The sequence below is a fragment of the Bombyx mandarina genome, chromosome 13 (assembly GCF_030267445.1).
Source record: "Bombyx mandarina strain Sakado chromosome 13, ASM3026744v2".
NCBI classification, from domain to species: domain Eukaryota; kingdom Metazoa; phylum Arthropoda; class Insecta; order Lepidoptera; family Bombycidae; genus Bombyx; species Bombyx mandarina.
In genome coordinates, this window is record NC_143220.1 from 6,509,680 (window position 1) to 6,537,529 (window position 27,850).

Below are 27,850 nucleotides of genomic sequence, written 5' to 3' on the forward strand. Positions count from 1 at the left end.
AATAAATAAACAATTATTTCATTATGTAAATTATTTATCAAAAAACATTAGTGCGATTAATTATACAATTATTTAGCAGAAAACTAGTAACAACCAGTAGTCGAACAATTGACATTTTCAAACAGAACTCAACGAATCTATATATTAATACGTGAAGCAAAAACTTTGTATCCCTTTTTACGAAAATTGCGCGGACGGAGGAGTATGAAAGTTTCCACACTTACAGAGAATATAGAGAAGAAGTGCACAATACTAATATTTTTTTAAAATAATGCATAAAAGATACATTAAATCAATAAAGAAAACATTACACACACCACATACCATGTATTTGACGCACACACGCATACTTACTATTTATTGTCAAACTTTTGTTCTTGACGTCTGTGGTCAAATTGAGAATAGATTAAATATTGTTTGTCTTTATTAATATATTTTTTTAGTGTAGCCTTGGCGAAATTTGTGATTATAGAAGTATAAAATACAATCATAATAGTGTACAAACTTACAATTCCAATTAATTATTATTATAGTTGAATTTCGACTACTGTGTGGACCTCTAGTAATAACAACAGCATAAATGACGATGCAGTTTTGTCAACAAACAAAACCGGTCGAAGAGAAATAATATGTAAATTATTTGGGAATAGAAATGGTTCTTTTGATAATGGGAGCATCGGGTTCAAGAACGAGTATATCACGGGTGGTCTCGTCTTCCCCGGCCACGTGGGATGTTTTTTTCTGTATTATTTGCTATGTCCATTCATTGATTTACGTTCGTTAAACACGAACGTGTCGGGATGCGACTCGGAACTATTTTGTTTACAATATAGAATGACTTATTTGGGAAAATAGCGCATTGTGTTTATTAAATAACCATTTATTTATTAAGTATTGTGTATATTTATATTACTTCGCAGAGTTAAATAATGCGTCGTTTACATTCTTAGGCTCCTAATTAGATTCAAATTTACCAACATTTACAACATAAACCGGGAACATATTTTCAAAATTATTCTCAAATTTATTACGCACTGTGTTTAGTTTAAGTGATTGTTACATAATTTCCGATGATTTAAAAGTTTAAAACCGTAAATTATTTTTATATCGGGCTAGATTAATTCTTTCAACAAATATAGTGTAATGCCATGCTGCATATAAATAATGTAGCAGAGAATTATTTCAAAAATCATCTTTTCTTTTATTTTTTATTTTTTAGATGGTTGGACGAGCCCATAGCCCACCTGGTGTTAAGTGGTTACTGGAGCCCATAGACATCTACAACGTAGACGCGCCACCCACCTTGAGATACAAGTTCTAAAGTCTCAGTATAGTTACAACGGCTGCCCCACCCTTCAAACCGAAACGCATTACTGCTTCACGGCAGAAAAGGCAGGGTGGTGGTACCTATCCGCGCGGGCTCACAAGTGGTCCTACCACCAGTAATTACGCAAATTATAATTTTGAGGGTTTGATTTTTATTCCACGACGTAATTCCTTCACCGTGGAAGTCAATCGTGAGCATTTGTCGATTGTCGAGTACGTATTTCATTAGAAAAATTGGTACCCACCCGCCTGTGATTCAGACACCGATGCATCACTCGACACGAATGCACCGGACGTCTTATCCCTTAGACCACAACGGCTTCCAGCATTTAAATATCCCAATATTTTGACGCGACCCGTGATCATTTGAAGTTAATTTGAGAGAATGATTTCACAATAAGACGTGTTCGATCTCTTCTAACGGCTTCCAGCGGCCCTTTGCTCCTAATTGGACGAATCATCGTCAATTTATCTCGTTCCGTTCAATGCGTTATCGTAACAAAACAGAATATTGTGTCAGTTCCTTACAAACATACTTCTTGTGTCTTTTTTTGTCTTACGCAGCATTACTTTGTATTCCTTTTCTTCTTACATTATTTCTTTATATAAAAAAGTAAATACCCGTCACTGTTACAAGGCATATTATGTTTTTGTGAGTAAATTACAAAAATATTAAGGGATATACTGTTTATGTTGGCCGACACTGACATTCGCCTGCGCTGTCAAACAAGGCGACGTACACACTTTTGCTTCACTACATCGTATAATAAAACAAAGTCGCTTTCTCTGTCCCAATATCTCTATGTATGCTTAAATCTTTAAAACTATACAGCGGATTTTGATGCGGTTTTTATAATAGATAGAGTGATTGAAGAGGAAGGTTTGTATGTATAATAACATCCATTAAATAGTGGAGAAATCAATAAAAAAGGGTCCGTGTACTTATAGCTTCTATAAATTCTATAGTACTAGCTACTATAGTATAACTTCAATAAATTCCTGTTTCCGAAGCGAAGCGAGGGCGGGTCGCTAGTAAACGATAATTCCAAATTTCAAGTTGCTTTTACAGCACTTAGCTTTTCAGATTTCCGTCATTACAAAAACAATAAAGCATGCAAAACATTGGATCATGTAACGAATAAAATGTGTATGAGTTTTAAGATTAATTAGTCTCTTCAGTTTGTGTAAGCTCGTGATCCGTTAAGACTAAGAAAGACCACAGCTAAAATTGTGTAGGTATTTAAATTATTTTTAATGTTTTCTTGCTACTATCGTTTCTTGTTCTCTTTTTACATTAACCCTGAGGATGCGAATGGATTTTCTTAATCGTTACAGTCTAGAGATATGTAAATATTTGTACCTCTGTATTACATTTAATTGGTAGAGAATTTTAGATATTTTAAATTCATCTTTTGAAAATATGATTCAAACAGGAATTGCGATATCTATATCTAAATAGGCAAAGGCAAACTAGTTCAGTATCTATATATAATAATATATTATGATAGCTTTTTCGTTTTGTATCTCTTTAAATATCAAGAACAAAACAAAAGATAATAAATGAACGTAATGAATTAAATAATTGAAGTCTTGAGGTGTCGAGTTAAGTCTGAATTTCGATAATTAAGCGGGCACTACTTAAATTAAACATCCTATTTTTATTTGGAACAGTTTATTTCGCATGGTTTTTGGTTGATCCGATTGCTTAAGATATTGTCATTTACATAAACTAATCAACACTTAAATAACATTAAGGTATCTATAGAAGTATAGATTCTTTTATCCATGCATTACATTGTGTATGAGTAACATAACTGACATAGCTACAATGATGCGTTATATTCAGAAATTCTGCTTGAAACAAAAACAATTTCACTTATCTCCGTAATGAGGATCATTTCTTTATAAATAAGTTGCATTGTGTGTCGCGTTGAGAGTTTAAAAATGTTCCTTTTAATATTTAGCACAAATGAATATTTGCACCAAAGCCAAGGCATAAGCAAGTTATGAATTAGAAAAAAAACTATCAGTTTCGTCTCATAGTACTAACTCAGACTGTAGGTACCATCGAACGCGGATATTATCTTAAGTTCTCTTGTAGATTCACTGGTATTTGTAATCGCCTAGTCATTAATAAAAACAATTGACTACTTAAACGCAGTTTATTTAGTCATGAGTCAATCGCGAATTCCTATAATGGTTGTGGCAGTGCGATCTGCCCTATGACCCAGTGCAGGTTGGTACAACATCCTATTTCTGCCGCTATCGCCATACTGAGATTTCGAGCGCACAGTTTATATTGTCATGTCAATAAGTCCAAATAACAAGTAATTGCCACCAGGATGCCCGTTATGATAGTATGTAGTTAGTTTTTTACTCAACACACACGCAGAAAAATAGCTACAATTTTTACAGTTTCATTACGACCGCTCCATTTTCAGTTTACAACGCAAATGACTATGATTTTTGAACAAATTTTTGGCTATGACAATTTTTTTGGGTGGGTGGCGAATTTGCGTTGTGAATGTCTACGGGTTCCAGTAACCACTTAACACCAGGTGGGCTGAGAGCTCGTCCTCCCATCTAAGCAATAAAAAAAACGAATGATTATAGTTTTTGGATTTACCATTTCTGTGATAATGATAACAAAAAGCAATAATCAATTAAACAACGAGATATTATTTAGCCTTACTCAAACGATTTATGTACAGAATTTTAGTACATTACATTACATAACCGCAAATTTTTAAATGTTCACGCATACAATTAACGTATCAAATCTTTCGTGTTTGACCAATTGTTTTTTGCGAAAATTTGTTGGCACGAAAAACAAAATTAAACTTCTATACTATATGGTCACATCTTAACAAATAATGGAATATTACACGACCCTGTATGAGCATGGCTATGCTCCGTCGAGTTCAATGGAGCGATGTATTTATTTCACGAACGATTTCACTTAATCGAGTAACTACGAGTTCTAGGTTTCCGTCGAGATTCTAAGCATGATATTTACAAAACCTAGCTTATAATACTTTACGATTTAATCTTGCGATTCTTCAATAATTGCCCTAATTTTTTTGGATTTCAACGACTTTAATTTTGTGTTCACGAATGATTTTACTAACACCGATTTTAACTAGTTTGGTTTACCTTCACAAAATCCACATGAATACGAAATCCTGATGTAATATTCAATTTAGTACTTTCATCATCAGCCTTTAAGACGTCTACTGGTGGACTTAATATAATTTTGAGAAGTAAGTTATTAAGCGGAAACGAATATACCTAGTTTGAGTTTTTTTCATTGGCTGACAGCGACGAAAACTTTTCAAAGGATTCGTCGTCCGTGCCTTCAAATCTGTTCGATAAGTGCTGTGATGGCATTCTTTTACGGAAAATTTAAATATTTTAATTTATTTTAAGACGACTTTAATTCAGCATTTAAAATTTTGTACCAATTTTCGTTTCGTTCCCAAAGGTCCCCGTAACTTTCAATCAGAATTGGGTCAGACTACCTACACTATAATTGGTAAGACTAAAGACATATTTACTATTTCATCCCGGGGTTGTACCGTCCACTTTACTATTTACACTATTCAAAGTACATATTAGTAATTAAAGTTAACGTTGTCATAAATGACCAAAATTGCTGTATTTATAATGCACGATAACATTACGATAATAATAAAAAATACATTTTATCTTCACGATATCACGAAAGCATTTTTCCTTTGAATCCCGAATATTCGTGGGACCCAAATGAACTTCAGAAGATATCAAGTCACGTCCCGAGAATACGCAAGCACAACCTTCCCCTAAACCACGGAATCTATTAACAATTTACGCACACGCCCGTTTCAGGATTTTACAAAAAAATAATACTAAAAACGAACACTTACGTTGATCGAAAAAGCAGCGTTCCAGTCCATTCATAACGCAGAGTACAACCTCATTATGCACATGAACTACACAATTTAAAAAAAAAAACGTCCCGACCGGGTGCACTTCACAAGTGACGTCACACTCAAAACAAATCACAGCGAATGTGTTAACACGGGTGTCCGCAACAAACGGTCTTCGTTTGCACGTGTTGCCTCATCGGCGGTCGGCGCGCGACTGGCTTGCGCGGCGCAACGGCCGTAAGGGTCGGGGAGGGGGTGCGTGCGTTCGGAATCCGCTTCCCACGTGCTCTGCTTCCATCTCCCTCACTCGGGACGGGTTAGCTTTTTAAAACGTTCGTAAGTAGTGGCCCGTCGACGCATCGATACAGCCGCCGGCGAACCTTGTTTATATGCATTGTAGCTAATAATAACAAGCGTATGACGCTTCGAAAGCTTAACGCTTAAGCGTTGTCTTTTTAAAGTTTGCATTTCGTGAAGCGCGTGCCGTGTGATACGAGCTTCGTGATATCCGGTTCTTTAATTAAGTTTTACGGCGCCTTTAAGCGCATTTAGTTATACGTATTAGTGAATTGTAGTCTTTTTTTTTGGTGTTCAACAATAATTTATCTTGCTCGGAATATGTACTGATTTATTTTGATTGAGCTTGTAGGTTTGTTAGGAATATATTAACTTTTAAATTCAGTAGTAAGGAAAATACAAAGACAACGTATGCACAAAATAACAAATAAGATACAAGCATACGGTTAGTGAGTAAACTTTAAAAAAGAAGGGTTACTAGTTTTCCGGGCTTGTTTGTCGGCATGGACTACACTTTAGCTCACGTGGGTGGAGGTTAATGCTTAGCACTGGAATTAAAGTTCACCTATTTTCATTCCCATAGTTAATATCGTATTTTTAATATTAATTAATTAATTTATTTATTTATTTATGTACACACAGAAAAGAGGACATAATACAGAGTAATAGGAAAATTATGTACAAAGGCATTAATGTGCATAAACGCGTTTCAGTGATCCATGAAAACTTTTTTTCATAAAAAAAAAAAGTAATTTTTTCATTCTATAATAATGTATCAAAATTTGTAAACATTTAAATTGGATTGATTTATTAATATGTAAGTAATTTTATTCTTTCTTTGAATTGGTTGATATTGATGCACTTTTACTATTAAACTTACGTTGTTATACGATTTTATGGCTCAATAAATCAGATTGCAGTTTCAGTGTGTCTGGATTGTTCTTGGGATGAATTATTTTTTTAGACTAAGATTAATTCGAGGCGCGGCCGACAACCTTGTATCCATTAATTCGGCGTTCACTTAAATATATAGGTCATTTCTGGATTGTTGTAATTAAAAAGAAAACAATTATAGTAACGTAAGTAATCAGTATTTTCATTAATTGTATTTCAGATTGAAGGTGTTCCTATATTATTGTTTAGACTGGTGAATGAGGTCACAGTCCACCAGGTGTTAAACGGGTGGTATAGGAGGCCATAGACATCAACTACGTAACTCAGCCGCTGTTGCTGTGGTGGTTCCTACTCATGCAGGGTCACAAAACGCCCTACCACCAGTAATAACGTGAATTATAAAATATGCGGGTTTTGTTTTATTACACAGTTTTCTTCGCAATATTTCATTAGAAAAGTTGGTGCCTGTTTGCGGGATTCGAACGCCGGCACATTCGCATCGCTCGATACGAATGCACCGGGCGTCTTATCTTTTAGGCTACGACGACTTTTACTATGGGCAGTCCAAAATAAAAATACGTGTAGTGTATTCACCGGTGCTCATAAACGACAATACAATTGCCTTGTCTGACAATGGTGAGAAATTAAAAAAAGATGTGTGGTGTCGTGGGACACTGGATAGCAACGAAGTTCCTTATTATAAAAATATTCATTTTAAGTTCCATTCGAGGTATAAAGAAAATAAAACTGGAGGTTTCGCAACAGCCCACGGTCATTCGGTAACGTGCGAACTTATTGTGGTACATTTCATTCACGGTTGTTTGCATAAGAGTTAGTGTATTGCGCAAACGAACGCTCTGATATCGTGGTCAATGAACGATAAAAAAATATGTTATTTTTTGTACGTTATTACAAAGTTAAGTCATGCATAAGCAAATTAGTAATACACACTGTGTGTATTACTAATTTGCACGTTATTACAAAGTTAAGTCGTACACTGTGTGCATTACTAATAAAAATCTTACGTTACGGACGTTTTTTCCCGGTTAGGGTACCCCTCCGCATCGTCACATAAGGAACTGCGGTCCAAAAAGAACACTAAAAAATCATCGTCAAAGTCTGGTATAAATACCAATAAGAGTGTTTATTTCGGCGACCGTTCGACATTATCTCCTATCGTCGTGTCACTCAACAGGAGGACTTTACCACTTTTTACTCGAGGCCTGAGAAGGATGCTCGTAGACGCAACGTTGAAAGATTCCATAGTTTGAATACCACCCGTGTTGCTAGTTATTTTTGGGTGACCATACGTTTTCCTGTTCGATTTCCTTCTTATATTTGATTTTAAGGAAAATTATTATCATAACTTATATCTTTATATCTGATTTCGGGGGCGATCTAGCTACGATTTATTTTCAGAAAATGTTGTTTTATGGCGATAAATCGATCTAGCTACGTTTTATTTTCAGAAAAATTCGTGTTTTAATAATCAACTTTATCGATAATCAACTTAAACATTAACTTTTTTTTTATTGAAAGGAAATAACAGATAATATAATAATATCAACATGTAATTCATATTTAAATATAAATTCTAAAAAACACAAAATAAAATAAAAAATTCATCATCCTCTAGTTAATATTTCATTTGATCATTATTTTTAATGAACATTTACTTTGACTTGCTTGCGGTTAAGTCTTATGCAAATGAAAATACACTGTAATATCCGTGTCAAGACTAAGAGAAGAAAAGCGGTCTTATTAAGCGATCGACTACAGTAATATTTTGGGTGTGATAGTGTATTGAATCAAACTACAAGCACCTTTGATAAAACTACAAAAAAGCAGGATGATTTGATGAGGAGGTCGTATTGGATTTTTCTGAAATGTGAACTAATGTCTTTTATGTTAATATAACATCATTAATAATTGACTGATGCTCTCGAATCATGTTGAACTCTGTATAAATTTGGTGGTAAGGCATCCTGTGAGTCCACACGGGTAGGTACTACCCTCCTGCCTATTTCTGCCGTGAAGCAGTACGTCGTTTCGGTTTGAAGAGTGGAGTAGCCGTTGTACTCTAAAAACTGAGACCTTAGAACTCATGTCTCAAGATGGGTGGCAGAATTTACGTTGTTGATGTCTATGGTCCAGTAACCAGTTAATACCAGGTGAGCTGTGAGCTCGTCAGTCAATCTAAGCAACAAAAAAATATATTTTATTGCTTAGATTGACTATTTCCGCCGTGAAGCAGTAATGCGTTTCGGGTCGAAGGGTGGGATAGCCGTTGTAACTATACTGAGACCGTAGAACTTATGTCTCGAGTTGGGTGGCGCATTTGCGTTGTAGATGTCTATGGGATCCAGCAACCACTTAATACCAGGTGGGCTGTGAGCTCGTCCACCCATCTAAGCAATAAAAAAAAAATAGATGATCAAGTTACATTAAAGTGACATCAATTTTAAAGCAATGAAAATGAATTATTTTTACTATTAGAATAAATAGCTAATCTTATAATCGCTAATCAAATGACTCGTTCCAAGAAGCCCTGAAATATCCGTAGTGGACTATTTATAGTTCCAACACACTCGTAATTATAGTTTTCGTAACCTTGATAGAACGCTCAACTACAGAGTGCTAGAAACAGTTCACAGAAGTGATACAATAAAATAATATATAGCAATATGATGCTTGGACTATTACTGGACTTGGGCTGAAATCGTGCTGTAGCGACTTTGTTTTTTTTTTTTTATTGTTGAGATGGGTGGACGAGCTCACAGCCCACCTGGTGTTAAGTGGTTACTGGAGCGTAAATGCGTCACCCACCTTGAGATATGAGTTCTAAGGTCTCAAGCATAGTTACAAGTATAGTTGAATAAAGGGTCTTATTAAGTAAATATGCTTTCTTTTTGCTAGATTTCGCTGTGTGGAAAGAGTAGTTCACAGCTCGCGGTGAAGGCCTTCCTTACGTCATTAGATCGAAGTTTCAACTGAATGGGATTACGATTGACCCGCTCTTCAAGCCAAAACGCATGATAATTTTTTTTTTGCTTTTCTAGAAATGTGTTTTTTCGTGTGGTGGGTGGGTTCTTCTCATCCCAATACCGCAGTGTCTGAAGACGAAGCCTTTGACCAGTCATGGAATACGCCACTGAGACATGGTCACAGAATTTGAGGTGAAGGAAGAAGGTGAGAATCACAATGGGCCTTATCATAGTCAGCCAAACAGAAATAGAGAATACTAATCAGTTACGCAAACTTATAAAATTTTTGTTTTTATTAATATTTCTAACAGGCCTAAAATATTATGAAGAATTAATGGGTGAGTGTATTTCTTCACAGTCTATTTTTATTTGTGGGGCATTAACCGAATCAAAGATGTGACGTCACCCCACATTTACAAATAGGATTCCCTTAGCGTGACACTCAATTAAAACATTCGTAGGGCGTACCTACATTTTAAAATCTGGTAGCGCTACCGATTTTTTTTTTGGTATTTGTGTAAAACTACAGGGTAATAGGTATATACATCTATGTAGAATATACATATGTAACGTAAATATAACAACGATTTCGCATTAAGACGCGTTTTCTCTCCTGTGCCACAAAATTGTGAAATAAAGACCGATCGATCGGGTTCATGAGGGGTATTCACCACTCATCATCGGCTAGTCACTTTTTTCATCTGTCTTCGAGGAATTGTTGTTTTTAAATGCTTATAAAGCAAAATGTCCGGTAAAATGCATACCTATTTTTTTTTCGGTATTTATACCAAAATCTTAGAGAATCCCTTCTCAATGCACTATCGGCATGCCCATTAGGATTCCTTGCTCGAGTGTAAAATGCATTACAGTTAAGAATAATCTAATACACTGTTGTTGAGACCGGCGTTCGTAGGGTTAATTCCTTCCATCAGTTAAGCTTTATGGATTTTTTAGTTCCTATTAATAGGCAAATGAGCTAACGGCCAACAGGGTATTAAGGTAAACTGTATCTTATAGACGCTGTGTAAATTACTCAGCTTGAGGCCTTAGTTTGACGACTCAATTGAATTAATTACCGCTTTTTTCTCTTACCTATGGGTAACCTCAAAGGGTTATACCAGCTTCACTGAGCGAATAGGCGAGCTCAGGGGCCATAGCCTGCTGTGCTTGCTAAAACTAGTCCTAGTAAGAGCAGTTCTTCGCAGAATCTACCACGATTACGATAAGGTTTTTTTTTTTTCCTAGCTATGCTAATAGCCTTGAGAGACTATTTCAGCTTCTCCTTGACGTGTAGGTGAGCTCACGGGGCTCAAACCGGAAGTGTTGGTAACACTGGCCCTAGCAAAAGCAAGTTCGCAGAATCTACCACCGGACCCGAAACGCGTCTGAATGCTTTATTTGTACGTACGAAATACGCCAACAACCTTCTCAATATTAATTCTTATTTATGAAAATATAAAATACTACCATCTAGGTTAAGCTATAAGGTGATCCTAGTTATGTCTATATCTCGGAAACAACTTCGAAATATTCATTATACATACATACGTCAAAGCGCTTTTATATTTTAGCTAAATACCTATTCTGTGTTACTTAAACTTTATAAGTTATACAGCTTTGGTAGCTTTTATGCCAATATAAAAATAGCTCCGGAATATCTCAATTAACTTTAATATAATATTGAAGTATTGTATTATAATTACAAAAATTAATATTCCAAACTTGTACCAAAGTTATCATCTTAGTTCACAATTTCAAGTTAATAGTTTTACTTAAAATATTAAAAGAAACCGTTTTATGAAAGTTCTATTAAATTAGCAATAAATTTACAGCTGGGTCTCATTAAAAATATGAAATCGTGTAAAAATTTAAAATAGTGAAGTTAGTTAGTATATTATCGAATCTAATTATAATTAAAAAAAAAAAACATTTCTATTATTTTCACATTGAGTTGCTAGTACCTGGGAATGTTATTATATCGAATATAAAGCAATGTTATGTAAAAAGGTATTTAGGTTCCTTCTAGTCCTTGCTGGGTCGATGTTAAATGAAGAGACTGACTTTATACTTAGCATTGAGTGGACACGGGTTAAAGAAGATCGAAATACAGACTATGTCACTATAGTAATAAAAATCGCTTGAAGAGAATCTATACTAATATATAAATATACAGTGGTTTTTACGGATGTTCCGTTATAACTACTGAACCATGCATCCGATTGACTTGAAACTTGGTATCCATGTAGAAAATACATGTACTTAATGGATAGGCTAATATTTATTTGAGGTTGGACTCCCTACACCAGTTGCGGGGGCGTTAATGATGAGAATCTTTGTGGGGGTGAGAAATAATTATGTTAATTTTAAATGCCCAGCGAAGCGGACGGGTACAGCTAGTAGACATATAATTCCGCGTTTTTTTTTTGTCATTATAGTATTATTTTCGATGACTCCAGTTATCTTGGTCACGGAAATCGCTTCTTTCTGTAAAGTATTATAGTTTACAACTCACGAAAATCGAAGAAAACACCACATTATAAACAGCTTATACACTTTTGAGCGCTAGTGTAGTTGATCAGCAAGTCAAGACCGGTGTGCACACAATATCGATCCCTGCCTCTAATTACATTCAACGTGGCTCTGAACTATTGTAGGAGCCGCTCGGGACTCTCACCCTTCATTGCTTAGAATTAAGTTATTGTCAAGTTTATTGCGCTAATGCGTGGGGTTGGAATTGGTGATGTGTGATACATTTGACGTTGTCACACGGATAGTTGTCCCCGTTTATATTTCTAACGGTTAACTAAGGCCTCATGGCTTCGAGAAGAAGATCGAAACGTGTAAAATACTGTAGAAGTCACAAGTGTGGCAGATATTATTTCACGTGATATATCAATATTATCAATTACGATTTTTTTTTAATATTTCACGGCTACCTATATATTAAACACCGTTAGTTCTTGCCACTATTTTTACTAGTCATAGGACCTCATGTGAGTTCGCATGGGTAGGTACCACCACCCCGCCTATTTCTGCCGTGAAGCTGTAATGCGTTTCGGCTTGAAGGGTGGGGCAACCGTTGTAACTATACTGAGATCTTAGAACTTATAATATATCTCAACGTGGATGGCACATTTTGCGTTGTAAATGTCTATGGGCTCTAGTAACCACTTAACACCAGGTGGGCTGTGAGCTCGTCCACCCATCTAAGCAATAAAAAAAAAACTTTTGTCACATCATGAGGTCTCCGCTGCAAGGCACATGATCGCGAATAGAGACTGCAGATTGGATTGGAAGAGAAGATAAATCGATCTACCCTCTTTCTAGTTCGTTTTCGGGTGTTACATTTGGATTTCAATTACTCGCACCCATAGACACAGCCCACTGATTTTCTTGCTGGAGTTTCTCAGTGAGTCGCGATTCCAATCCCGCGGTTGATTCTGCGAAGAACATCTCTGGCTAGGGATAGTGTTAGCAAATTTTCTCAGGTTGAGCCCAGGAGTTCACCAACCCGTACGGGCTAGACGGTATAGTTCTTAAACCACCAGCGAATGGTAGGGCAAAAAAAATGCTCCGCTCCGTAAAATGTCCTTAACATGTCCGAAACATGCTGATACACCCGTATGATCATACCATATATATCATCTTCTTTTTTTTTCTCCACCTTATCCCACTTGGTGGGGTCGGTACAGATAATTTTTCTATTCCATTCTCTTCTATCAGCCGTTCTCTTCTCTCATATCGTCATTCACACACTCCATCCATGTCTTCTTCGGTCGACCTCTTAATATACTTACTATACTTAAATAGTAGTGTTTATAATATTTTTTCTTGTTCTGGACGAGTTGGTGAACTCACAACAATAATCGATCGATTGATATCAGAGCATTAATTGCCAATTTAAGCCCAAACGGATTTCGGTAGAACTCATGACGGATGTACCTTTGAGGACCCACGATCTGCCTGAATACCAGGAATATTGACATTTTCCAGTAATTTGTTCTTCAATAGAGCGTGATAAAAGCAATATCTCGCAAAGACCCTGCTGTAGTGGACCGTGAACGAATAAATGAGTAGTTAATTGAGGGGTAATCATTTATAAATTCATTAGCCGTTTTGGAAATATTGTGCCCATCGGTCAGTGATATCGCGCGATTGTCATTCAAGAGGTCGCTCGATTTAGACCGAGCTATAAGCGTTTTTTATGTGAATAAGTACTAAAGGTTCCAATCCTGTCTGCTTAGAGAATTTTATCTGATTAATCTGAATCCGGCTTCATGGGTTTGTAGAGATATACGACAAAGGGAAGATCTTCCATCGAGCTGGTGATATTGCTCGGTAGACCGACGGTCTGAATGTTGTTGTTCGGAACTTGTATATATGCAAGCTTATCTTGAGAATGTCAGGCATCTGTCAAATATCTTGCGTTGTGTGATGGCTACCGCCACACGTTCATTCTTTATTTCCGATCCGATACTATTGTTGATCGAAGATAGACGAAGAAGATCTAGCCATATCTGTCTAATAGTGAGGTAACAGTTTAAATTGACTTTTAAGGTACTCATTAGTATACAGAAAAACTCGCCCCGTTGATATTCAACAATTATCTGTGACGTCTACGATAATGTGAATTGCCATCGTTCACACAGGTTAAGTACATTAATTAGATTACTTAATTGCGTTAAAATTACGCCTGTTTTACGTATCGAAACGATTTCGTGACAGAAAAGTTCGGCCAATCTAATTCCAGGACCACATCATTGCTAAGCAAAATAAATGACTCATTCGATGTCATTCATCTAACTAATTTGGAGTGTTGCCAGATGCGGGAGTGAATGAATGAAATTACTACTCTAATGGTAGCCAAGATTCGCTCTGACTTGTTTAATTAAATATTTTATTCTCGTTCGGATTAATTTGTTAGTTATTTCTGTGCACAGCATTAAGATTTTTTTTCATGTGAGATTCTTTTGCAATTTTTTTGGAACCATTATTTTGGTCAGCATTATTATTATTGGTTAAATAGTTCGTTGTGACAAATACAAGTGAAAAATGTGGTCATTTCCATTTTATTTGCCACGAAGTAAAGTTTAATTGTATAGTTGGGAGCCACTACGTTCATCCACACTGCTTTAAAAGAACATTTTGTCTTGTATTCTTCTTCAATTAGGTTCGAGAGAATGAGAACAAAAAATATTCAGTCCTTAGTGTTAGCTGACAGAAGAGTTTTTAGCGGTAGGCAGCAGCCCAGCTATGCCAATGTTCATCATAATCATCAGTCCACTGTTAGACATAAACATATCCCAATTTACGCCAATGAGCCCAGCCTTTGGCTCTCCTCAACCATTTCTTGCCAGCTACCGTTACATTTCAATGTTTCTAAGTTACAATAATTATTTAAGATCACGTCAGCCATGGGCTGCTCGTAATGAAAAAAAAAGGAATAAGTCCAACATTTCTACTTTAAAATTGAAACTCGCTCAAAAGGACAAAAAACGGACAAGGAAAGTTAAACTTTACTCTGCGAATTAGCAAGATGGTAGTTTTTTTTCTTTCATGCATGTTGCACGAACACCAACGGGCATTTTTTTTTTTGTTACTTTTGCCTCATTTTAGATTGGGACGCCACGCGGAGCGGACGTCACATGCAAATATGTCGTTCGTGAAAATATTTACAAGAAACGCTGCGACAGAATTTTATTCGTTTCCCGGATTTTTATTACGTGTCTTCGACGTGTTACTGACACAAAACTGATTGTGTTGCACGTGTTGTAGAAAGTTTGTATGTTTAGAAAAATAAATTCTAGCTATGTTTATTATTTAAATATTTGACTGTATAATCTGTATTTACGTTACTGGCCTTTGTGTTGTTAGCTTTGGAGGTATTTTCCGTACCTGTAAAAAAAAAAGTAGTAACATTAGCGATTGATTAGAACAGAAAATCTTCATAATAATCATCACACACAAACTAACAACAAACTTAAATGAAAAACCTTTAAAATTATGTACAACAGCGGGTGGGTGTATCAAGTAATTACAGGCGGGTGTGTACGAAAAATAATTATTTGGAGATTATGTATAATCTTCTTCTTTTTCTCCACCTTATCCCACTAGGTGGGGTCGGCACAGCAAATTTTTTTCTTCCATTCTCTTCTATCAGCTGTCATCTCAACACTCACTTGTCTCTTTCTCATATCGTCATTCACACACTCCATCCATGTCTTCTTTGGTCGACCTCTTCCCCTTCTAACTTGCACTACCATTTCCATACATCTTCTAGTCACATGCATCTTCTCTCTACGCATCACATGTCCATATTACGCTAACCGTCCTCTCTTTGATTTGTTGATTACTGGGGCTACTTTCACACTTCCTCTGATAGTATAATGAAGATTAACTGGACTGGAGATTAAGTATAATGCGTCAGCGTAATGAAAATTGGAATTATAAATACTTAATTTAAAAATTTCTCTCATGCGTCAAGTGCAGTAATATTGTGATCTTATTACAAGCCCAAGGACCCACACAACCATTAAACCCCATTAAGAGCGGACCATCGATACGCACTGGAAGTAAACTTCCCGACTCTAATGTTGCCAACTCGAAACGAACTCATTAAAATTATCGCTTTACTTGTTTTCCGTATCTAGCGATTGTGAGGACCCAAACTGTGGAGGTTGTTTGACCCAATTCGCGTATCTTGAGGTAGCATCGTTTTCTTTGAAAGCGAAAATTACTTCCCGGCGGCGTCGCCTATCGGAAAACGTGTTAGTAGAATTCCTTTTTTAAAGCTGATATCATTTTTAGAGGTATCTGTGGAAAAACTACAACGATTTGTGGTATATAATCTGTGACTAAGAATGAATCATTGGTGGCATCTTTCGAATTTTTACTAAAATTTTTGTTCAACTGATTACAGTAAACATATATAATATAGATCCCAATTTTTTCGGTCACCGTCCTCGTCGAACCCGTCGCTTGCGACGAAGGACTCGACGAGTGAATTAACCCTTAGACACAGCCCACTGAGTTTCTAGCCGGATCTTCTCAGTGGGTCGTGTTTCCGATTCGGTGGTAGATTCTGCGAAGCACTGCTCTTGCTAGGGTCAGTGTTAGCAACTCTCCGGTTTGAGCCCCGTGAGCTCACCTACAAACGTTAGGGTGAAGCTGAAATAGTCCCTCAAGGCTATCAGCATAGGCAGGATAAAAAAATAATATATATATTTTATCTCCTCTCTATTACACAATTAATATACAATAACTACACCATTCAGCTACTTAGCCTTCAACCCCTGGAAGAAGGTTTAAATTACGTACACCTTATACGGTACTCACTACATGCACGGTCAGTGAAGTTTCATAAGAAAACCTCCATTAATAAAACATATTTACTTACAAGAGTAAAATTCAAAGGTTTCCTCGAAGTTGCGTACCACGCAACAACATGTATAAATAAATGTATATTAAATGTAAGAAAAGTTTGCCTAACTTGTGAACTGCAACGGGCTAGCGAATTGGTATGTACGCACAGTGCTTAGGCGATAGCGTTATTTTATAAAGTGGGGGGACATAAAATTGGACACCTATATGCAATAAAATGATTTACCGGATCTATGAATTCTGGACTACCAGTAACTCTGTAGCGACTTGAGTAACGAGATCTAAGTTGTGGAAAATGTTAGTATCCCACTCTTCGAGCCGGGATGCATCATTGATTCTAAAAAATGAGTAAGACGATGGTACAAAATTTAAATAAGCACGTTTTTTCGACGCAAGATTATCTGTGCAGTTCCCAGTTTGGGTTATGGACTCCGATACTTGTTAATTGGACAGGAAAGAAATTGGTAAATTTTAATATTTTAAAATATTATCAAATAGTACAGAAACTTCAACAACATTCCTATAACAGTATCGTCAGACTATTTTTTCTTAATTTTTTTTATTATATTCAAGAACAAAATCTATCAAAACCGCTCGCTCATGTCATAAATACATAACCTTAGAGGGTATTTCTTTTCGAAAGTAGAACGCGTCTTGAAGGAAACATCTAACTAAAAACCTTTTCTCAGACTCGGTATTGACAAAACAGGCTGGCAGTTTTAAAGATTTCTCCTGATTTGCGGTTCGATATCGGTGCGGTCTGTGATTAATGTGTGACTAAATAAGTCAGTTCATAATTTATCTTCTCTTTTATTTTTCCCTACCTATTCATCATCGTCATCATCATCAACAGCCCACAGTCGTCCACTGCTGGACACAGGCCTCTCCCAATCCACAATCACCTATTCGCTGGTAGCCTAAGAGGCTATTCCTTTTTTTTTCCTACCTATGCTGATAGCCTTAAGCTATTTCAGCTTATCCTTGACATGTAGGTGAGCTCACGGGGCTCAAGCCGGGAGTGTTGCTAACACTGGCCCTAGAAAGAGCAGTACTTCGCAGAATCAACCACCAGATCGGGAATGCGACCCACTGAGAAGATCCGGCGAGAAACTCAGTTGGCTGTGTCTATGGGTTAATTTACTCGTCGAGCCCTTCATCGCAAGCGACGAGTTCGGCGAGGACGATGACCGGTGCTTGAGGTACCTAAAAGCATCGTTAATGGACCGGGAGGATCCGTAATGACGTGTTTAGGGCGAGGCTATTCCAGCTACGCGCGGACGCGTAGGTGAGCTCAAGGGCTCGACCTGAAGGAATTAGCTAACGCTAGTGCTAGTAAGAGCAACGCTTCACAGAATGTAGCACCAGATCGAAATCGCGGCCCACTGAAAAGATCCGGCGAGAAACATAGTCAGTTGTGTATATGGAAGCTTGTCTAATTCTGTAATGAAACAGGATTACCATGTCTGCCAAACGGAAAAACATTGTCAAACTTGTCATTCTCGAATAGGTACGAGCAATATCTATGGATAACGAGCGGATATTTGTTATCTATTTCACTATATGAGAAAATGTGTAGACGTCTTAACCTGTAGTTAGCGGAGTCTGTAGGAGTCGCAACGCGAATGTCGCCACTCAGCTTGAGACAAGGCGTCAGAGTCTTAATTTTGTCAGACGCAAATATAAGTGGGACTCCGGCGGGTAGTACCTATCCATTATCTGCTACATCTCACCAACATTCTCTTTAACAGATGTCAGTTTTTATTTATTGCTCAGATGGGTGGAGGTCACCAGCAGCCCACCTGGTGTTGAGTGGTTACTGGAGCCCATTAGACATCTACAATGTAAATGCGCACCCACCTTGAGCAATAAGTTCTAAGGTCTCAGTATAGTTACAACGGCTGCCCCACCCTTCAAACCGAAACGTGTTACTGCTTCACGCATTACTGCTTCACTTTTGCGGGTTTTATTTTTATTACACAATGTTATTCCTTCACCATGGAAGTCAATCTTGAAGATTTGTTAAGTACGTATTATATTTCATTATATTAACTAATTATTGGTACCCGCCTGCGGTATTCGAACACCGTTGCATCGCCACATACGAATGCACCGGACGTCTTATCCTTTAGGCCACGACGACTTCAAAACAAAACTAGTTTGTCTACGTATAACGTAATTATATCTTCTTACTATACGATCTAGCACTTTCACACCTTTACGAGAAGCTGTCAGATTACTTGAACCGAAGAAGCTGTTATGACTCCAAATTAAGAGCTTAGATACAAGTGAACAAAGTGTGCGCGGTTTAAGCATTTTTACGGCGGTCGTAAAGCCGATATGCCTCCGTCGATTCGTTTATGAGGCTTTAAATAGGCTCCGAGCTGTATTTTATTTACAAACGTTATATTTGATTGGCCATTGCATGAATTGTTTTCTGTTTTACTATTTTATCTTGATCAATACAATAGGTGGGCCGTGAAGCACTAATGTGTTTCGGTTTGAAGGGTGGGGCAGCCGTTGTAACTATACTGAGACCTTAGAACTTATATCTCATGATGGGTGGCGCATTTCCGTTGTAGATTTCTATGGGCTCCAGTAACCACTTAACACCAGGTGGGCTGTGAGCTCGTCATCCCATCTGAGCAATAAAAAATAAAAAAGAAGCAGTCATCATCATCATCATCATCATCATCATCAGCCTTTATCTGCCCACTGCTGGACATAGGCCTTCCCCAATGCCTTCCACACAATGCGGTCCTCCGCGTTCCGCATCCAACGACTTCCCGCCGTGCGCCGTCGTCAGTCCACCTGGTTGGAGGACGCCCCACGCTCCTTGTACCCATCCGTGGCCTCCATTCGAGGACTTTCCTCCCCCACCTGGCGTCGCTGGCTCGACAAATGTGACCGGCTCATTGCCACTTCAGCCTGCTAGCTTTGAGAGCTATGTCGTCGACTTTGGATAGTCATAATGATATGGAATCCTTGTTTATTATAGTCTTGACAGTTATTCTGTCATAATTCGCGAAATAAGGCGCACACACTCGTTAAATGGAGTTTTGTTAAGGATTTTCACTTGATCAGTCCAACGCATGGGGTTTCTTCCACGAGGTCTTTTCACACTGACCCTACCCTGAACAACAAGTTTCTCAACACACTCTGCTGGTCGTCGCGATACGTGCCCAAAATATCGGAGAATCCTGGTCTGCTTTATTGACGAGAATCTTTGAGAGATCTTAAGCTCCTTTAGTGATGCTAATGCGTCGATATTTAACACGCTGACCGCCATGTAGGTTAGTGGTGCCCTAGGCGCGCACTGAAGTAATTATGTCGATATCTATTACTAAGCGCTGATTGCCTAATCTTGCCTTCTTTTGTTTTTAATCTATACTTCTATACTAATATTATAAAGAGGAAAGATTTGTTTGTTTGTTTGTATTGAATAGGCCCCGAAACTACTGAACCGATTTAAGAAAAATCTTTCACTATTTGGAAGCTACACTATTCCCGAGTGACACGGGCTATATTCTTGTTTTAAAAAAAGTTAGGGCTCCTTACTAAAACTCCATTAATGTAACCCAAGGTGTAAAAAAATTACCTAAAATATTCTTTATATCGCGTGCCCTGCGAAAACTATTTATTGATGATAGAATAGAATAATGAACTACGACTTTGTAGAAAACATTATTATTTACAAAAAGATCGCGACAGCATATGTTATGCCGCAATAAGTGTTCTTTTATTTGAAAAAATAAAACAACGTCAAACAACGTCGTTGAATTTTTTGCTAAATACCCGAGAGGAGCCGAAGCGGGCTGCTAGTATAATTATTACGTTTTAGTATTTTAGGTCTCTAGAAATATATTCATTCTCAGTATCTTCGAATTCAGAGTCTACTAGATGTTTCAGCGCCTTGGTAAGAAGATCAAAAAGAGAGAAATCGACATAATTACTTGAGTGCGCCGCGTAGGGCCCCGGTGACCTACAAGGCAGTCAACGTGTTAAGTCTGATACCGAACACACTCCCTATCGTTCTCGTCGAACCCGTCGCTTGCGACGAAGGGCTCGACGAGTAAATTAACCCTCAGACACAGAGACACAGCCCACTGAGTTTCTCGCCGGATCTTCTCAGTGGGTCGCTTTTCCGATCCGGTGGTAGATTCTGCGAAGCACGGCTCTTGCTAGGGTTCGTATTAGCAACGTCGTCAGGTTTGAGCCCCGTGAGCTCACCTACTAGTTAAGGTTACGCTGATATAGCCTCTCAAGGCTCTCAGCTTAGGAAGGAAAAAAAATAAATCCGTATCAGTTGTTAACCAGTTTTGTTCAGACTTACAACATCAGTGACTGCAACCTCAATTTGTATCATGTAGTAACGCAAGCCGATAAGAGACGTTAGAAATTCCATTGTCTCGGAACTTCAATTATTTTTTCTCTTTATTCTCCGTCGCAGTAACGATGTAATCGATGGCCGAACGGCGATCGCGCCTTTGTCGGACTGTTTGATGTTTTCAAGTGCTCTCGAAGGAACTGCATCTTACACCGTAGTGTAAGTTTTTTAATTATCATAATATCTTTTATGTATATAAAAATAAATTGCTGTTCGTTAGTCTCGCTAAAACTCGAGATCGGCTGGACCGGTTTGGCTAATTTTGGTCTTGAATTGTTTGTGGAAGTCCAGAGAAGGTTTAAAAGGTAGGTAAATAGGAAAATGCTCGGAATTCAATAAAAATAACAATTTTGTTTTTCTTTTGATGTGTCCCGCGTCGGACGGATTTCTTTTGTTTGTTTTAAGTTTATTTTATACAAAAGTTGAGGTCTTTTATTTATCGATTGAGGCATTATGAAGTCTGCCGGGTCAGCTAGTATCGTATAATATACGGACATGTGATGCGTAGAGAGAAGATGCATGTGACTAGGAGACGTATGTAACTAGGAGATGTATGGAAATGGTAGTGCAAGGTAGAGGGGGAAGAGGTCGACCGAAGAAGACATGGATGGAGTGTGTGAATGACGATATGATAGAGAGAGGAGTTAGTGTTGCGATGACGGCTGATAGAAGAGAATGGAAGAGAAAAATTAGCTGTGCCGACCCCACCTAGTGGGATAAGGTGGAGAAAAAAAAAGAAGATGATATATATGGTATGATCATACGGGTGTATCAGCATGTTTCGGTCTTATTTTTTTATTGTCTGATAGTAAGTAGTAGTAGGCATGAATAGGCCGCTGCCTCTTACTGAGGACTCTCCAGAACTCATCACTGCTTCTGGTAGAAATAGGCATGGTGGTGGTACCTACCCGTGCGCCCCTACGATTACGTGGGACACCAGCAAGGCCATTTGGTTGCTCTTTAGCTCATTGATTTCCATATGATTTTAAATTTATTTTTCAAGCAATGCAATTTTCTTGGTAATTAATTACATTATTACTCTGTTGCTATAATTTAATATGTTTTTACTGGTGTTTACCGGAGGCTAATTCATTTAAGTATTAGGTATATTTGTTAAAAATTAGGTACGTATCGGCTAAAACAATATCTGTATGCACTGTCACGTCAAAATTAGGAAGAAAACAATAATATCACATCTAAAAATTTATATTTAAGCTCTACGGTGTGAATGTAACCAAATTTATGTTCCATATTTAGTTCAGATGGCTAGTGGGAGCACGGGTCTGTCTGTGTAACTGTTTTTTTTTTCTAATTATCATTAAGATGTTTCCGTTTTGGATGCAGCGTTTTTGCCACTTACGATCGTGAGAATCGTGCGTCCAGTGTAATTGAGACCATCGTAATTTAGGAAATTGTTTTTTTTTCAACATAATTAAAACAGATTAACCAAGAATTCATTAGAAGTACGAGCTAATGGGACACGTGGATCTGAGTATGGAAACTTTTACTGGTGGTAGGACCTCTTGTGTGTCCGCACGGGTAGGTACCACCACCCCGCCTATTTCTGCCGTGAAGCTATAATGCGTTTCGGCTTAAAGGGTGGGGCAGCCGTGGTAACTATACTGAGACCTTAGAACTTACATCTCAAGATGGGTGGCGCATTTACGTTGTAAATGTCTATGGGCTCCAGTAACCACTTAACACCAAGTGGGCTGTGAGCTCGTTCACCCGTCTCAGCATAAAAAAAAAAGAGAAAAATATGTTAATAATTAAAAAATCTCGAATTTCAAATCTGTGTTTCACTGTAGAAAACTTTGATAATTTAGTTAATAAAAAAGCTCTCTTATGTATGTCTAAATTAGGCTATAATCCAAAATTACAAACGGGAAAGGCTTAATTTAAAACCTCACAAGTTTATAAAGTTCTCACATTTCTAGAACAAAGAAAAAAGTAAGTCCAAAGAAACTATATCTAAAGAACTTTTATATCCAAAGAATATCCTGATATCTAGCTAGACTAGGCTTTAAGTTCAAAAGTCTTTTTATCGAAAACTTTACATAATGTGGTCTTTATGCGGCGAGAAAGTTTTGATTTTTTTTTTCTTCTAAATTGTAATTTAAGTACTTGAGACCAAACGACATTAGTTTAAAAGTTTATTAAAATATCAAAAGTCATAGAAAGATAGTATGACCTGGCTCTAACTCGTAGTCTAGGAGCTGCTGAATGTCACTCAGCGCTTCTATCCAGTTGAGTTTTTATTGCCAACAAAACATGAGATTGCTGCATAACATACATACACAATTGATTTCTCATCTGTAGGGTGTGCACGCTTACTGTTTGGCTTCAATTGGAATTGTAGAAAAATAAATAGCCGGAGACGAATTATTATTCCCTGTAAAGTATTGGATACTTATATATTTTATTTTATTGCATAGACGAGTGGACGAGCTCATAGCCCACCTGATGTTAGGTGGTTACCGGAGTCCATAGACATCTACAACGTCGCCACCCAGCTTGCGATATGAGTTCTATGGTCTCAGAATAGTTACAATGGTTGCACCACCCTTGAAACCGAAACGCTTTCACGGCAGAAATAGGCAGGGTGGTGGTACCTAAGCGTGCAGACTCACAAGAGGTTCACAAAGCGCTAGTGGTAAGGCCTCTTAAATAAATATACTATGAGGTGTAGCAATGTTCCCGTTGAAGTCTCTATGAGCTTAAATACCCCTTTCTATCACTCTAGCTAAAAACATTCCCATCATTGAGATTCTAAGTTCCGAACCTATCAAATTCGATACAGGGAATAACCCAATGTACATATCCAAGAACGTTTGAAATATCAATTCAAAAATAGATTAAAACAACATTTACAAATGGGCTCCCCACACGAGAGATAAGAGCCCGACCCGATGCTTAATGTCTGGTAATGTCTAAAGTATTTAAAAAGGTTTTGTAGTGATAAGATTAATATAGAAATAGTTAAAATTTCTAAGGACAGCGCTTCGTTTGTTACGCGGTGAATGATGGATATTTGTGTGTTTAGATCAGCGTTGGGTCCGTGATTGTCTTGTTGTTTCGATACAGGAATGTGACTCGCGAATCATTTTCAAATTTATTTCGTACTATATAATGATTGTTTCGATACAGGAATGTGACTCGCGAATCATTTTCAAATTTATTTCGTACTATATAATGATTGTTTCGATACAGGAATGTGACTCGCGAATCATTTTCAAATTTATTTCGTACTATATAATGATTGTCTTGATACAGGAATGTGACTCGCGAATCATTTTCAAATTTATTTCGTACTATATAATGATTGTCTTGATACAGGAATGTGACTCGCGAATCATTTTAAAATTTATTTCGTACTATATAATGATTGTCTTGATACAGAAATGTGACTCGCGAATCATTTTCAAATTTATTTCGTACTATATAATGATTGTTTCGATACAGAAATGTGACTCGCGAATCATTTTCAAATTTATTTCGTACTATATAATGATTGTCTTGATACAGGAATGTGACTCGCGAATCATTTTCAAATTTATTTCGTACGCAAAAATACATACTAATAAATAAAATCAATTATAATAAAACAGTGTTAAACTACGTGTAATGCAGTAATGAATATTATTTAGTTGAGAATTATATTTTGAAGTAAGACTACAGAAATCTTACTTATTGCTTAGCTTACTTATTGCTTAGGTGGGTGGACGAGCTCACGGCTCACCTGATGTTAAATGGTTACCGGAGCCCATATACATCTACAACGTAAATGCCGTCACCTACCTTGAGTCATGAGTTCTAAGGCCTCAGTTTTTACAGTGCAACGGCTGTAAACGAAAACGCATTACTGCTTCGCGGCAGAAATAGGCAGGGTGGTGGTACCTGTGCGGACTCTCAAGACGTTTTAAGACCAGGTGGGCTGTGAACTCGTCCACCCATCTAAGCAATAAAAAATAAAATAAAAACAACCAGTAACTATGCAAATTATAATTTTGTGGGTTTGATTTTTATTACACGATGTTATTCCTTCACCGTGGAAGTCAATCGTGAACATTTGTTAAGTACGTATTTCATTAGAAAAATTGGTACCCGCCTGCGGGATTCGAACACCGGTGCATCGCTCAACACGAATGCACCGGACTTCTTATCCGTTAGGCCACGACGACTAATGTCGTTATTAAGTATCAGAGAGACCTTACTACTTTAGTCCCACAAGCGTTTTTTTATTTTTACTGTTGTACGGTAGTTTAAGCCGAACTCCACAGATTACGATGCCGGCAATCTATTTGAGGAATTCAGAGGATCGAAATCTTAATGTTGATGGAAAAGTGGTTCACCATGGCTGTTTTGATCACGTCTGTTACTTAGCGTTCTGTATAGAATTGTATTTAATTGGTCCGTCTTCAGGAAGCAGCGATGGAAATAAAATCAAATTACCTTGAAGGATTCTTTGAGCGCAAACAAAAGCATATAAAGAGTAAGCAACAAAGAGAAAATATTAATAACTTACATGTAACGTACTTACAAATTTATCTTTTACTTTTCATGTTACATTAACGTGAAAACGACAACTTTATCTCCTTAACATAAGATATAATTTTCTTTGTCATAGTTTCGTAAGATTGCGTAAGAACATGTATCTTAAGGTAGGCGCTGTAGGATCAGTTTAGCTTGGCAGAGAATCGTGGATGAAACTTTACTGTTGGAGTTAATAATGAAAAGAATCCCCGGACCATTACTTCTGTTTAGGGGCGTCACAGTGTATTTATGACAGAATGTTAGGATGATAATCTTTACAGTAAAAAAAACTTATGATATTAATATTATTTTGAATATTTTCGATGTTTTATTTTTTAACAAAATAATAAAATGCGAATAAAAGATATGCCATCATTTTATGGTTATACTTCAAGTAACCGTATTTAATAACAAATGACTAATGATAAAGTACGCATCACATTTGAGAATGGCGTCTTTGTATGTCTCTAGAAATTTACTGCTTGACACAAATTTACAGTAGTGACTAGGAAAAAGTGTAACTTTTTTTTAATTATAAAATTTCAATTTTTTGATTACTGATACAAACTTGTTCCGATAATTTTCAAGTAATCGTGGTCTTTTTTAATTACTTTTGTTTTATATAATTAATAATTGTAAAATAGTGAACTTTTTTTTTTTATACCTATGCTGATAGCCTTGAGAGGCTATTTCAGCTTCACCCTAACGTTTGTAGGTGAGCTCACTTGGCTCAAGCGGAGAGTTGCGAACACTGAGCCTAGCAAGAGCAGTGCTTCGCAGAATCAACCACCGAATCGGAAACGCGACCCACTGAGAAGATCCGGCGAGAAACTCAGTGGGCTGCGTCTATGGGTTTGTTCGCTCGTCGAGCCCTTCGTCGCAGAGCGAACTAACCCATATACACAGCCCACACGCCGGTGTCAGTCACTACGGAGTTTCACTACTTTTTAAGTATACACTGGACCAAAAGCCCACACGTTCTTTTTCGATACAGTATAAATTGATGCACCTATTTTGTGTTTAAGACGATCTTTCATTTTGATTAATTGCTTTAACGTGCATGTATTGTTACTTATCTGTACGATATGTAGATGTAATGGGTTTGTACGCAGTGCGTGCATTATTTTTGCCTACTAGGTTTTTTTTTTATATAGCGGTATAAACTCGTGATGGTCTAGTCGAAAAATCTCCAATCTTTAGATGCCCGGCGTGCTATGAGTATATTCTCTGTGTCGTTGAAACCCAATACCTTAACTTTAACTACAGTAATCCGGTGGTAGATTTTTCGAAACACTGCTCTCTCTAACTCTTGCTAGGGCCAGTGTTAGCAACACTCCCGGCTTGAGCCCCGTGAGCTCACCTACTCGCAGGTTTCGCTGACATAGCCTCTCAAAGCTATCAGCTTAGGTAAGGAAAAAAAGCTACAGTTTAGTTACGTGATTACTTTTGTAAAATTTTACATTTTAGTGACGGTAATATGTAGGTTCTCGATGGTAGGGAGTATTGAGAGGTAGATACTATTCTACCCATTTTATTCATTGCAGACTTGAAGAGTAGCCAGACTAACCTTGACACAATACAACTGAAATTTCATTCTTATCTGTCGAGAAGGGCATTATGGCTTCTATTGTCTCTTCAAGCCACAAGATGGTTTGAACAACACGTTAGCAACCGTACACAAAAACACAATCTAAAGTAATTTTAATAAACAAATGCAACATTAAAAAAAAGATGTGTGGTGTCGTGGGACACCGGATAGGAACGAAGTTCCTTATTATAAAAATATTAATTTTAAGTTCTATTCGAAGTATAAAGAAAATAATTATTCGGGTATACATTTTTTATTACGATTTTTTTATTAATAAAAATAAATAAAAACTACTTTACAAAGTTATCGACTTTATTTTATTCACAATGATTTATAAATGATATTTAATAATAATATACAAAGAAACAGCTATTTCTATGAATAATAATAATAACCGTCATCACGTAGATTATACATTAGACACTGTATAGCCATTATACTAAGACTATACATAAATAATAAAAATCTTACGTTACGGACGTTTTTTCCCGGTTAGGGTACCCATCCGCATCGACCGATAAGGAACTTCGTTCCAAAAAAAAAAATGGACCCGCCATTT

At 37.1% G+C, this 27,850-nt stretch overlaps 1 protein-coding gene across 10 annotated transcripts in view; it reads right to left on the reverse strand.

Moving 5' to 3' along the window:
* Window positions 1-27,850, reverse strand: part of Ten-m (teneurin transmembrane protein Ten-m) — a 774,430-nt gene that overhangs the window by 310,008 nt on the left and 436,572 nt on the right. For 6 of the 10 annotated variants that reach the window (XM_089732315.1, XM_089732314.1, XM_089732312.1 and 3 more), the window contains exon 1: window positions 5,229-5,468. The exons of 2 other annotated variants lie outside the window; for them this stretch is intronic. In XM_089732315.1, the coding sequence (XP_089588441.1) occupies window positions 5,229-5,262 (34 nt within the window). In that variant the 5' untranslated portion in view covers window positions 5,263-5,468. Of the gene's footprint in view, window positions 1-5,228; window positions 5,469-27,850 lie in introns of those variants that run through there. 2 more of the 10 variants (XM_089732322.1, XM_089732323.1) reach the window with 2 other exon arrangements.